Raw genomic sequence first — 13889 nt, forward strand, 5'->3', positions numbered from 1 at the left:
AATGAATTGAGCTGCTGTCAATATCTGTGTGCAGTTTTTGGCCATAAGTTTTCAAATCCTGTGGGTAAATAACCAATGGGTGCAATTGCTGGATCGTACGGTGAGAGTGTTTAATTTTTTGTAAGAAACTTCCAAACTGCCTTCCAAAGTGGCTATACCATTTTGCATCCCCACCAGCAATGAATGAGAATTCCTTATGCTCCTTATCCTCGCCAACATTTGGTGTTGTCCGTGTTTTGGATTTTTGCCATTCTAATAGGTGTGTAATGGTATCTCATTGTTTTAATTTGCAATTCCCTAATGATGTATGATGTTGAACAAATTAAATGTGGTTAATGCTCTTGTACTTAAATCTCTCCTGCTTAAACTTTATGGTGATGGCTTTGAATTGTAATTGTAGAAGGATTTGTATCCTTCCAGCCAGTAGACTTTAATAAATAACATTCAGGAAATTTTCCTGTAAGTCCTATGGTTCTGATATTTCCATCATGTCTCTAGAATCTTCTCATGGCAAATTGCTGTGTCAAACTGAATTACGAAAGTGAGTCAGGTTTCTTCTTATTGAGGGCGAAAATTCTGTTTTGTTATGGTATTTTTTCTCCAAGTTTTACTTCTTTAAGAACAGCATAGGAAGTTAACATTTCAAAACATAGCTGAATGAAAAAGCCCATTTTGGAATGCCAAGCTGTCATAGAGTTATTTTATCTCCCTGATATAACACTATAATAACATTATTCTGTACTTGATATAAATAAACATAAGCACACCAGTTTCTATCATTTTTGCCCTTGGTTTTTGGAGATGGAATTTAGAGGGAAAACACATTTAGATATGAAATATTGAAATCTATTGAAAGTGTATAGAATTATTTAATAGTAAAACAGGGCTGCTTGTTTCTTTTAGAAGTGACATCAGGTGGGTTAGCTAACTGAAGCTGCCAAGACTGTATTTTAATGATCTCTAGGGTTTATCTCTTACTTAAAATTCTTTGTCATTTAGTCTGCATGTGTTAAATCACTGACACTTGCTAAATTTTTTTTCAGATTTGTTGGTTGTCTACTGTTTGGTGTTGATCATTTGATCACTTTGATGTGTGATAGGAGGAAGAAAGTAGTTATCTAATTTTCACTGAACAGTCGTCCCTAAGGTATTAAAAGTATTCATTCTATATTTTATCTGTCTTCAGCTATAGATTGTGAAATGTTCTGATAGAAACTTTAAATTCAGGGCTCCTACTTTAGTCAGCTCTCACTCAGTTTTGCAGTGGTAACAAATAACCCCCAATAACCCCAATAACCCCTCTCTTACTGCCTTACAAATAACCCCCAAATTTCTGTGGCTTGGACCTCCTAAGATATCTTTCTTTCTTTCTTTCTTTTTTTTTTAAGATATATTTATTTATTTTAGAGGAGGGGGGAGGGGCAGAGAGAGAGGGAGAGAAAATCTCAAATAGGCTCCACACCGAGCACAAAACCCTACATGGGGCTTGATCCCAAGACCCTGAGATCATGACCTGAGCTGAAACCAAGAGTCAGACACTTAACCGACTGAGCCACCCAGGTGCCCCTCCTAAGATTTATTTCTTGTTCACCTTGCATATAAATATATAAAGTTGGTAGTGCCTTTGCTTCTGCCTCAAGTATCTTTCATTCCAGGATCCAGGCTGAAGAAGTCCCCATCTGGGACATGTCATTCTTGTGGCTGAAGGAAAAGATCTCTTAAAAGACAATCAAAGCTTGCAGTGGCTCTTTAAGTTCCTGCTCAGCTGTGGCCATATACCTTTCCTATTCCCATTCCAATGGTCAGAGCAAACCTCATGGCCAAGCCCAGCATTGGTGTCTTCCAAGAGAGACACTGCAGTTTACAAGGCAATTGATTGGCATGTGTCATTCTCTTACAGAAAAGGGGAGGGGAGATAATACAATATAGCATTAGTATAATTCTAGATAGGGCCACTGGTATCTTTTTCTATCATGCCCTGTTCCTCTGCTGCTTCTCTGAAAAGTCCTTTCCGTGTTCCTCTCACACATTCCTCCTTCATCCCTGTGTTTTTTTGTTGCCAAGTAGACCCATGAAACCTCCTCAGCTTCTCTGCCCAGCCTTTTGTGGCATCTTTATGATATAGTGCCTACATGATTGCTTTAGTCAAAACTGACAAGAAATCGCATAGCCTCTGGAGCTGTCTGATGTGATAAAGAATAGTTCTGCTCTGAGCCAGATAGGCTCCATATTTGCTGATTATATCCATTATTTTTGTTTTATTCCTGGTGATTGCTTTGAAGTGAAGTTTTAAATAAATCAGATAATTACTGCTTATATCCATTTGATATATGTCCAGAACCCTTACAAACCTTACTCTTACTGTCTTATGTTGCTTTATAGCACACAGCAATTTTTAGCTCTCTCATCTCATCTGAACTCATAAGAATCCTGATGGTGTGAATAATACTGTGATTCCCATTTTACAGGCTGGGAAAAGTTAAGCAGCTTATTCATGAGCAAAGGCTAGTGAGCTCTATAGCCAGTATTCAAGCCAGGTTACATAACAATGGATGCTTTTTGTTACTGATAAAGAAATACCCTGTTTTAAGCATATCTGGAAGAATGCATAATGTAGTATAGAAAATACTTTGTAAAGAAGTTTTCAATGAAGATTATTGTTTCACAGATAGGATTCATCTTAAAATTAAACAACAAAGAAAGTCTTTGTTTTGATAACTAAATTTCAGTTTACATACAACTTTCCCCAGGAAAGTAATCATTATATAGATTGGGTAATATGGTTATGGAGTACAACACTCAATGAAGCTGATTTCCCCATTGCAGTAAATGGCATCCCCTCCATACTCTTGCTCAGTGGTCTGTCCAGTCTTCTTTCTCTCCACCGACCTGCCCTCCTCCAGCCACTACTGCTCTCAACCGGAATGTGGCAGTTGCCCCCTAAATAGCCCTCCACGCCTTTTCTTGCCTCCTCCAAGCCTTCCATCACACTAAGACTAGTGGTATTTCCAGCACGTAACTCTGAATTTGCCTGACTTCTCTGTCCCCACCCAAATTCCTTACTGCAGCTACAGGGCTCCCAGGTGATGTCACCCTGCCAACTGCCAGCCTCCTCTCATGCCATTCTCTTGCTCACTCTGTGTCTTTAATCTCCTTCTCTCTTCTGTTCCCTGGCTTCCTCCTCTAGTCTATTAGCACTCCCTTTTCAGATCCCACCTTCTCAGCAGAGCCAGCCATGACCCCCAGACTACGATAACTAGTCCTGTGTCAGTCGACTGCAGCCAGAAACTCACCTTCATACCCCCGCATGCCATCACTAAGACTTGTAGATTTTCCTTTTTAAGTATCACTGGAAGCTGACTAACGTACATAGGACCTTCCAGCTGCTCATTTCCACGGATGTCTAAGAAGATAATGTTTTTTGTGGAAGTCTCCACTCACTCACACCGGTCACCATTACAAGGAAATCCTCAGGGGTTGAGGAGAAAACAACCAAGTTCAAACAGGTTTCAAAGCAACCATATTTAAGACAACCAAAGCAACTGTGTTTCAAACACAATACGCCTCATGTTTTAGACTATAACTGGCTCCCTGTGATAAATGCTAAAATTAATCAAAGTGCCCCCAAAGTGTGACTGCCTTTCATGCTGTGGCCTGACCAGTGGAAGCAGTTTGGAATCTCTAAGTGATCGGATTGCTAAGGATTGGTTTGTGCTCCATGCTTGTTGCCGTTGTGTGTTGTGGAGTTGGGTCCTCATACTACTTGAGTGTGCTACATGACAGGTCGAAGTAAACACAGAGGGCCTGTGGTGGGTACCTCTCCAGTATACAACAAAATGTGTAAGTTCTGTATTTTTGAGGCCAAAGTAGACCAGTCGTTTCGCTTGTGGCTAATCCTTAGGTGTCAGTATGGCAAGGCGGCTTGTAGTACACTGCTCCATCAGCCAGACAGCTGCCTCTTGAGACTTGCTGATAATTCGCTGTGACCATGGATTTTGATGAAGTCAGGTCTGGGCTTGCTCTCCAGGTAACAGACCAGGTTTAATTTGAGCCAGATCTCAGGAGACAGTTTGGAGAGGGTGGGTCACACGCCTGCCGCTATCCTTTGAGGGGTGCACTTTGCCTCTTGCTCTTCTGACTTTCACTCAGCTAATAGCTGAGTTTAATATTTTTTTCCTGAAAATTGTTTCAAGGAGACTGTTTGCCTTGCCTTCTTGGAACTCATAGAATGAGAATAGGGGTCCGTAAATATCTTGGTTGAGAAGTAGAAGATTTTAGAGTGTCTCTTTGTCTGTTTGAGGGCCTGGCAGGAAGCCTCCTATTCACTGTAAATGAATAGATGTTTCGTCTATTTTTGTCTTCCCTTCTTTGTTCTTTTCCTAGGAATGCCCTTTTCTTCATTTTCAGGCTATTGAAGTCTTCTAAGGCTCACTTAAAGTTTCATCTTACAGGAAACTTCCTAGATTTCCCCCAGTCAGAATTAATTTATTATTTTGTGAAATTTTACTTTGTACATTCATTTAGACTTGTGACATCCTGTGATCTTTTTAAAGTTCTTGTTTACCTACTTTTCTCCCCCACATTTTCGAATTTTTAAAATGATTATATTTAAAATTCAATTTAATTAACATATACTGTATTATTAGTTTCAGGGGTAGAATTTAGTGATTCATCAGTTGCATATAACACCCAGTGCTCATTACATCACATGCCCTCCTTAATGCCCATCACCCAATTACCCCATCCCCCCACCCACCTCCCCTCCAGCAACCCTGTTTGTTCCTTATAGGTCAGAGCCTCTTATGGTTTGCCGCCCTGTCTGTTTTTATCTTATTTTATTTTCCCTTCCCTTCCCCTATGTTCATCTGTTTTGTTTCTTAAATTCTACATAGAAATTATATGGTACTTGTCTTCCTCTGACTTATTTTGCTTACCATAATATACTCTAGTTCCATCTGCCTCTTTGCAAATGGCAAGATTTCATTCTTTTTAATGGCTGAGTAATAGTCCATTGTGTGTGTGTATGTATGTATGTATGTATGTAATATGTATGTATGCATGTATAGAAAAGTATGTATGTATGTGGTATATATATCACATCTTCTTTATCCATTCATCCATCCATGGACATCTGGGCTCTTTCCATAGTTTGGCTATTGTGGACATAGCTGCTATAAACATTGGGGTGCAGGTGCCCCTTCAAATCACTATTTTTATATATTTTGGATAAATACCTAGTAGTGTAATTACTAGATCATAGGATAGTTCTCTTTAACTTTTTGAGGAGCCTCCATACTGTTTTCCAGAGTGGCTGTACCAGTTTGCATTCCTACCAACAGTGTAAGAGGGTTCCCTTTTTTCCACATCCTTGCCAACACCTGTTGTTTCCTGAGTTGTTAATTTTAGCCATTCTGACCCGTGTCAGGTGATATCTCATTGTCGTTGTGATTTATGTTTCCCTGATGATTTTTTCATGTATCTGTTAGCCATTTGTATGTTTTCTGTGGAGAAATGTCTGTTCATGTCTTTTGCCCATTTCTTGACTGGATTTTTTGTTTTTGGGGTGTTGAGTTTTATAAGTTCTTCATAGATTTTGAATACTAGCCCTTTATCTGATAAGGGATTTGCAGATATCTTCTCCCATTCCATAGGTTGCCTTTTAGTTTTGTTGATTGTTTCCCTTGCTGTGCAGAAGCTTTTTATCTTGATGAAGTCCCTATAGTTCATTTTTGCTTTTTTTCCCCCTTGTCTCTGGAGATGAGTCTAGTAGGAAGTCGCTGTGGCTGAGGTCAAAAAGGTTGCTGCTTGTGTTTTTCTCTAGGATTTTTTTATGGATGCCTGTGTCATATTTAGGTCTTTCATCCATTTGGGATTCATTTTTGTGTATGGTGTAAGAAAGTGGTCCAGTTTCATTCTTCTGCATGTGGCTGTCCAATATTCCCAGCACCATTTGTTGAAGAGACTGTCTTTTTTCCATTGGATATTCTTTCCTGCTTTGTCGAAGATTAGTTGACTATAGAGTTGAGGGTCCATTTCTGGGTTCCCTATTCTGTTCCATTGATGTATGTGTCTGTTTTTGTGCCAGTACCATACTGTCTTGATGATTACAGCTCTGTAATACAGCTTGAAGTCCGGAATTGTGATGCCACCATCTTTACTTTTCTTTTTCAACATTACTTGGGCTATTTGGGGTCTTTTCTGGTTCCATACAAATTTTAGGATTGTTTGTTCCAGCTCTGTGAAAAATGCTGGCATTAATTTGATAGGGATTGCCTTGAGTGTGTAGACTGCTTTGGGTAGTATAGGCAATTCAACAGTATTTGTTCTTCTGTGTTCTTCTATAGATTTGTTAATCTATGAGCATGGAATGTTTTTCCCTTTCTTTGTGTCTTCCTCAGTTTCTTTCATAAGTGTTCTATAGTTTTCAGAGTACAAATCTTTTACCTCTTTGGTTAGGTTTATTTCTAGGTATCTTACGGTTTTTGGTGCCCAGATTTTCCAATTTTTGAGAAAAGGACTGAAACTTGGTCAAATTCATGCTGCCCCCAATGTCCAGTATGAAGCTCTACCCAGTAGGAGGGCTGTAAATTTGTTGAATGAATTTGAATCTTTAAGGCTTGTTCTTTAATGAGAAGGACGTTGCACAATTATAATATTCTCCATAAACAAGGGGACACTCAAAAAGGACTGCTCTGATGTTCTTTTATCTGTCTTGCCATGAATTTGCAATTTCCTTACCACTTCAGGCCAAAACACTGAGTTTCCAAGAATAACTATTTTCCCTTCTCCATAACTGAGTTCAGGAAAAACCAGTCATTCCACTGGACCTAGTTATCTTGTGTAGTATACTCAGTATAAGATTATGCAATAAGAGTAAGAAGCTAGGCTTCCTTTTGGGTGGGGCTGGAGTTATTTCCTGTTTGGAGGCTAAATCTTCTGAAATCAGAATCAATTTTCTAAAACATACCACATTGAATTGAGCCCCAGAGACATGTTTTTCTGTTTGTATTCTTTTCCTTTCCTTTTGATAATAGAAGACATTATAAAAATTCTCACTTCACTATCTTCCTATTCTTAGCTTTTCTTGGGGGGAATCCAGTCAGAAGATACTAAGTTTGGAGTCTCTTTATCAAATTCTTCATAGAAAAAATGATCTGAGCCAACACCACAGCAGCCAGCATCTGTTGTCTCTAGAAGGAGACTGCAGCAGTGATTATGCACAGGGTAAGTCGCTTACAAAATAAATTGATCAATTTAAAAAATTAGATGTGGAGAATAAAAAGGCACCTGAGGATTTTTACAGTTTTTGTGATATAATCAGCTGTAGCCAAGAGAGTTGCTTTATAATGTGAATATTCTTAGCTTCAGTCTCACATTTTCTTCAGAATTAACTATCATAATCCTTTTCATTACTCTAACAGAGTCTGAGGACTCTTTTCCTAGAGTGAAGTCTCCCTCTCAACTCCTCTGTTAATAGTTTGGGACGTAATGTGACAGTAGTACTCTGATTTATGAGTCAGATCCTGGGTAGCCTAAGAAAAATAAAATAACTTAGGAAGACTTTTTATATACCTATTTATTTTTCCTCTTTATTTCCCTTAGAATGAAAATACTGAGCCTTTCTATTTTACATTTGTGAAAGAAGATAGCAGTGCAATTAATAGGAGGAGCATGATCCTTGGATTCAAATCTCAGCTTCAGGGCACCTAGGTGGCTCAGATGGTTAAGCGCCTGCCTTTGGCTCAGGTCATGATCTCCAGGTCCTGGGATCAAGCCCCACAATGGGCTCCCTGCTCAGCAGGGAGTCTGCTTCTCCCTCTTCCTCTGCCTCTCCCCACTGCTCCTACTCTCTCGCTCTCTGTATCTCTCTGTCTTAAATAAAAAAAAAAAAAATTTTTAAAAAAAAAAAAAAAGAAACCACAACAAAAAAAAAACAAATCTCAGCTTCAACACCCAGTAGTTGTGTATATGTATTTTTCTGCATATCAGTATCCTCCTAATAACTACTTTGCAATTTCTCTGGCCATTGGTATAAACAATAGATATTCAAATATAGCTGTTATTGCTATTATCATCAATTATCCTGACTTACAGAAATATACAAGTTCCTTGGAAAGTATACATTTTTGGAGAGTGATCACGGATGGGGTATTATTACACTTTAATTTTTTCTTTTTTGGTTTCCTTTCCTTCATTCCGTATATGCATATGTACATGTATTTGTGATTATGAATGTGATTATGAATGTGTGTGTGTGTGAATTTCACATACTGTGTGTCAGGCACCATTTCAAGCACTTTGGTAACTTTTTTTTTTTTTTTTTTAAAGATTTTATTTATTTATTTGAGAGAGCGAGAATGAGAGAGAGTACATGAGAGGGGGGAGGGTCAGAGAGAGAAGCAGGCTCCTCGCCGAGCAGGGAGCCCGATGCGGGACTCGATCCCGGGACTCCAGGATCATGACCTGAGCCGAAGGCAGTCGCTTAACCAACTGAGCCACCCAGGCGCCCCACTTTGGTAACTTTTTATTGACGAATAAAACAGATAAAAAATTCTACCTGCTCATGGAGCTTACATGATTGTAGTAGGTATAGCTGGAAGCTGATAAATTCTATGGAAAAATGAAGCAAGGTAAGAGGAGAGGGATTTGGGAGTGGGTTGCACTTATAAATAGGGAGGTCAGGGTAGGCCTTAGTGTGAATATGACACTGGATTTGTGTTCTTAGGGGTTTTCATGTACTCTCCTCGAGAATGGAGAATGGGGAGAAGGGAGATGAGAACACAGAAAAGAATAGGAGCCTGCTGATTTGTAGGAGAATATGAGTATTTCCTTTGTGTAACATGTGTCCAGAAAAAAATAATACAGATGAGCGAAGTCTTCCAGGTGGCCTCATTTTATTTTATTCAGTTTGAGCAAAAATCTTCCTTAAATGCTTTTTCTGCATACCCTGCCATCCCAAAAGATGGATACTGAGTACAGTCCACTTGGTCTGTGACGGCTGCCGGAGGTCATCACCATGACTCTCGCATCCGTTACTGAACTGTCATGAAGCAGGGTCCTCAGGACCAACAGAGATGCTTTAGGCTATTTGCCTACATAAAGGCTGAGTCCGCAGTGGTTGTGAGTTCTACATCATAGCTACTACACACATACGGCTATTCAAATTAAAATAAGTGACATTAAAAATTCAGTTTCTTAGGGCACCTGGGTGGCTCAGATGGTTAAGCGTCTGCCTTCGGCTCAGGTCATGATCCCGGGGTCCTGGGATCGAGTCCCGCATCGGGCTCCCTGCTCCTTAGGAGCCTGCTTCTCCCTCTGCTTCTCTCTCTCTCTCTCTGTCTCTGTCTCTCATGGATAAATAAATAAAATCTTTAAAAAAAAAAATTCAGTTTCTTAGTCACATTAGTCACATTTTAAGTGCCACACGTGTCTAATGGCTACTGCGTTAGCACAGATAGAGAACATTTCTAACACTGCAGAAAATTCTGTCAGTATTTGTTATTTTATGTGTTCCTATCTCTGACATTGTTTTTTCTGGTACTATCAGCTTCCAACTGTATCTCTTCCTTTTGATTTGTTGTTTCTCATGGTTTATAGGTTTAAATACTAGATTTAGAATTTTGTGTGAAGTAAGGGTAGAGAGGCTCTAACAGAGAGCAGAGGAGCTTTCTTATGTTCAAGTCCTTGAGTTGTCATACTTAGAATTTATATTCCTATTCTGACTGCCCCAAGGCCTTTTTTGCTTGGTTATTGTTATGCAGCTGTGCTCTGGGTGGTAAGAGAATCAGACTGCTGAGTTATTATGGGAGAAGTGCTATCAAACTTTAAAGGTAAAATTGCACTTTTATGGAAATACTTCAGATCCAGTCAGTGGTACCCTACTTGGAGCGATGCTATTCAAGGAGTGTTTATTGACTGACTGCCTACACACGTACACCAAGCACTGTGTTAGGCCCAGGAGATGCAAGCAAAAATGAACATAGCCTCAATCCTTGATATCACAGTTTATGTGGTGGAGAGAATCATAAATAGGCAGAATTTCAATTATCCAGTGCCCAGGTAGGCCCAGGATACTCTGAAAGCACAGAGGAGGATGGTTCATAAGCCAGCCTTCCCTGGGGGTGACGGGGAGGGAAATGAGACAGGAGATCAAAGGCCAGAGAATGCTTCCTAAAGAAGAGATTCTTAAATGGCATCCTGGAGGATAAATAGGTGTTAGTCACATGAGGGAGTTGGGAGAATGAGATGAACAAAACATGATGTACCATAGTGTGAACAAAGATGCTGAGGAGTGAACTGGCCTGGTGAGAGCGGGAACTTTTAAGTGTATTTTTGATGGAATTCAGAAGAAAAGAGAGATTGTGTTTGTAGAGAGGGACAGGCTTTGAATGGTATGTTGAAGTGATGGTTTTCAGCAGAGCTGGAGAGGGGCAGGGCAGGGGTGGTAACGTAGGCTGATTACTCAGTAGTTCAGGTAGTTCAGGCAGCTCTGTGGAGGTGGAGTTTGGGGGAGCTAGGCTGGAGGCTGGGACACCAGTGGTGGTAGGTGCGTGGAAGAGGAAGGAGCCATAGCAGGCCCTCAGTCCAGAGGTAATGAGAGCCTGATGTGAGAGTGTGGAACAGAGCACCTGGGTTCAATCAACGTTTAAGGCATAAAATTATCAGTATTTGAGGTTTAATTTGATGTGGTGGCTGAAGGAGAGAAGAGGAGTCAGAGATGACTCTAAGCTTTCAGGAAAGCAGTTAATTTGAACTGTTCTTCCATGTTTACAGTCATAGGTTTTGACCTGTTGCTTCTACTAATGATTTGCTTTGGCAACTGTGGTGTCCAGGATGGGTTTTGGCTGTTCAAGGCTCCATCACATTCTCATTGGTTAAAAGAACTTGAAGCACAGACCATAGTGAAGTACCACCCTCCTATGACTTTAATTCTGCAGCGGCCTATGACAATTTATAGAAATTTGGCTTCATTTCTAGTGGCTCCAATCCAGATGCCAGAATTACCCCATTGCTGGGACGGCCTTTGGGTGGACCACTGAATCTGTTATTCATTATGAACAACTGAAAACCATCAATAAAATTCTTGTATTATGCCAACAGCAACACCAGTCAAGTATTAAGGTAGGTTTCGGAAAGTTACGAATCTCAAAATCTGTCTAGCTGAACTCTTATTTGTATGTTTATACATATTTATTTATCCTGTGGAAAAGCTAGTGTCTTCCTTTTTATAATTGTACATTGCTTTTTTTTAGATTATAAATTAAATTCTGAGTTCTGAATGTTGGTGGAGACATGCTTATAGATCTGTAGTCAGTCACTTTAAAGTAAAAGTACAAATCGAGTCCAGATAGGGGAACCAGAAGTAGGAGTGGAGCCAGCCCAAAGGGCCCATTACAATGGGGCCTATATTGAAAGCAAGAATTCTCTCATACCTGTAGTGTGTTTTAAAAGGATTTTCCAAGTAACAGTTAATATTTTAAGGACATCTGTTAACCTTCCAAAAAACCTAGTTCTCTATTTTGCAAGATTAAGGAAACATGCCAAATACATGTTGATACTTCTGCTTTTATTGACATATTTCATGACTGCATGGCTAAAGCCACAAAAGAGTAGGCACCGGCCACTTTCTTTTCATAGTTTTATTTAGTCACTGCACCTGGCTTTTGATGCTGAATATCTTCTCCTTGTCACTCAAACTGCTCCATCAAATTGGATCTTCAGTGGTCTGGCAGTTTTGAATGACTTCTTGGAGGCTGTGAAACCCTGTTCCCTAATCAGGAAGATCTGGGTGAGTCTTGTAGGAGGAAAGATGGTACATCTCTTCTAAGTAAGACAACAGGATTATGGGACAATTACAACATCTTCAGAAGTTTTATCTGGAGAATAGTGATGTGTTTTGGTGATGAACAAATACTGTAAGTTGAGAAGCTTGGGAAGTTTTCATGTTCTTTAAGAGTGTTTTGTATAAAGGAGGAATGAAAACAAGCTGACTCTTTGTAGTTCTTGGTAGAGGTTACATTAACTATTTGTCAAAAGTTGGATTTTTGAAGATTCTTGGCTTCTAAGAACATTCATCATGAACTGCCATTCTTTGTATGCTGTCCATGAAGGTTGTTTAACAACATGTCAAAATAACTTTATAAAAAGATATATGTTTCATTAATCCCAATGGGAGCTTTCTGAAGTGCATTTTCTTTATGAATAATTAGTGTCATTCTGTGAAACTCATGATTTCTTAGGGTGGGAAAGAAGGGGTAAAAAGCTATCTTTTCAAGCCATTTGTGATTTAGTACCAGCTGGTCAAGTGAGTTGAAAAACCTTCTGAGTCATATGTCATATTATTTTGAATGCCTTTTCTCTCTCTTGGGAAACTGGCTAACTAACCTCTGCAGTCCTTCTCCCATGGCAAATCACTCTAAAACTTTGATCTTCTCAAACCAGTTTGTCAGATGTAGCAGATAAAGCATGTATGACCTTTTGCGTGCCAATTCAACCTGGCTGGTCGGAAACCATAAGTTAATCCTGTATGACTTTTATTTCCAGGCATTACGGCAGAAGTTCTGGTGGTGACCTCTTTCGAGGAACTGCAGAGAAGGGCCCCAGAAGCAAGAGGGAAGATTGTTGTTTATAATCAACCTTATGTCAGCTACTCGAAGACAGTGCAGTACCGGGTCCAGGGGGCAGTGGAAGCTGCCAAAGTGGGGGCTTTGGCATCCCTGATTCGATCAGTGGCTTCCTTCTCCATCTATAGGTAGGTCATGGTGTTCATTTGAAATTCTTTAAAAAACCAGGATTGTCCATGAAAGAGGAGCCCTTATGAAATAAAAACAAAGCATTCAAATGAAAATACTGATTGTTTACGGAATTTTCCCCCCATTCCATATTTGGTCATTTGTTTGTAACATCTTCTTTGGCCTTTTTAGGATTCCTAGCATTATTTGTACATTCTTTTAAAAAGCTTTCCACATCCATGATGACCCCATAACATTCCTTATGTAACCAATATGTTATGTATTTTCATTGGAGGGAGAACTGAATTCACGTCTGTGTTTCATCAAAGATTCCTTATGACTTCAGAGGAAGCCAGGCCTTTTCCCATTGTTGCTAGAGAAGTGAAATAAAAATAAAGTGGGTAACATGATGGTAGTTGTATGTGGTGTAGTGGAAAGAGAGGAGGAAGCAGAGGATCTTGGATATAGACCTGGTTCTGCCCCCAAACAAGTATGTGGCCTTGGGAATGCTCTTAAACTCCTTGGGTCTCAGCATTCTTCACTGTGAATCAGTGATGATGAAGAATTATATATTTACAATGTTACTTTGAGAATAAATGAGATGAACTTATGAAAGATACTTGATTTTCTGCAAAGGTCTAGTAAGTGTTTTGTGGTATTTAAGGGCAACATAAGTTTTGTCTTTTTCTTTGTAGTTCTGATTGAGGTAATTGTGAATTGCTTTATTGACCCTCAGTCTTAGGATAAAATTTAGCATTGCAGTGGATAAAAGTTCTAAGACTTGACCTGTAGACATTTGGCCTAATTTAATAGCTACATATGGTAGTGTCACACGTTAAGGGTGAAGTATTTGATGGACATAAAACATGGATAAAAGAAGCACCATTCTAGTCATAGTCTGATCTCCCAAAGATAAAAAAAAAAAAAAGAAAACAAGGCAAGCAGAAACAATTGCAAATAGGGTTTATTTGGGTTTCAAGATTAGATTAGTATCTACTGTAAAGGAAGATTTATTTATTCTATACAATTTTTGTTTGGAGCTGGAGACACAGCTGTTTGATCTTAATTAGCACCCTGCGCCCTTGAAAATAATATAATTGAGGAGACATCAGCCAATAAGAAACCAACTCAGAAGGGAGTTGTCCAAAATCACAGAGA

The 13889-nt window shown here is 39.4% G+C and overlaps 1 protein-coding gene across 1 annotated transcript in view; it reads left to right on the forward strand.

Annotated features, from left to right (window-relative positions):
* The window catches only part of CPQ (carboxypeptidase Q), a 451472-nt gene that overhangs the window by 135948 nt on the left and 301635 nt on the right, over positions 1–13889 (forward strand). Inside the window, exon 3 of the mRNA XM_021688259.1 lies at positions 12544–12751. Coding sequence (XP_021543934.1) covers positions 12544–12751 — 208 coding nt within the window. The remainder of the gene's footprint in view (positions 1–12543; positions 12752–13889) is intronic.

The sequence above is a fragment of the Neomonachus schauinslandi genome, chromosome 4 (assembly GCF_002201575.2).
Source record: "Neomonachus schauinslandi chromosome 4, ASM220157v2, whole genome shotgun sequence".
NCBI classification, from domain to species: Eukaryota; Metazoa; Chordata; class Mammalia; order Carnivora; family Phocidae; genus Neomonachus; species Neomonachus schauinslandi.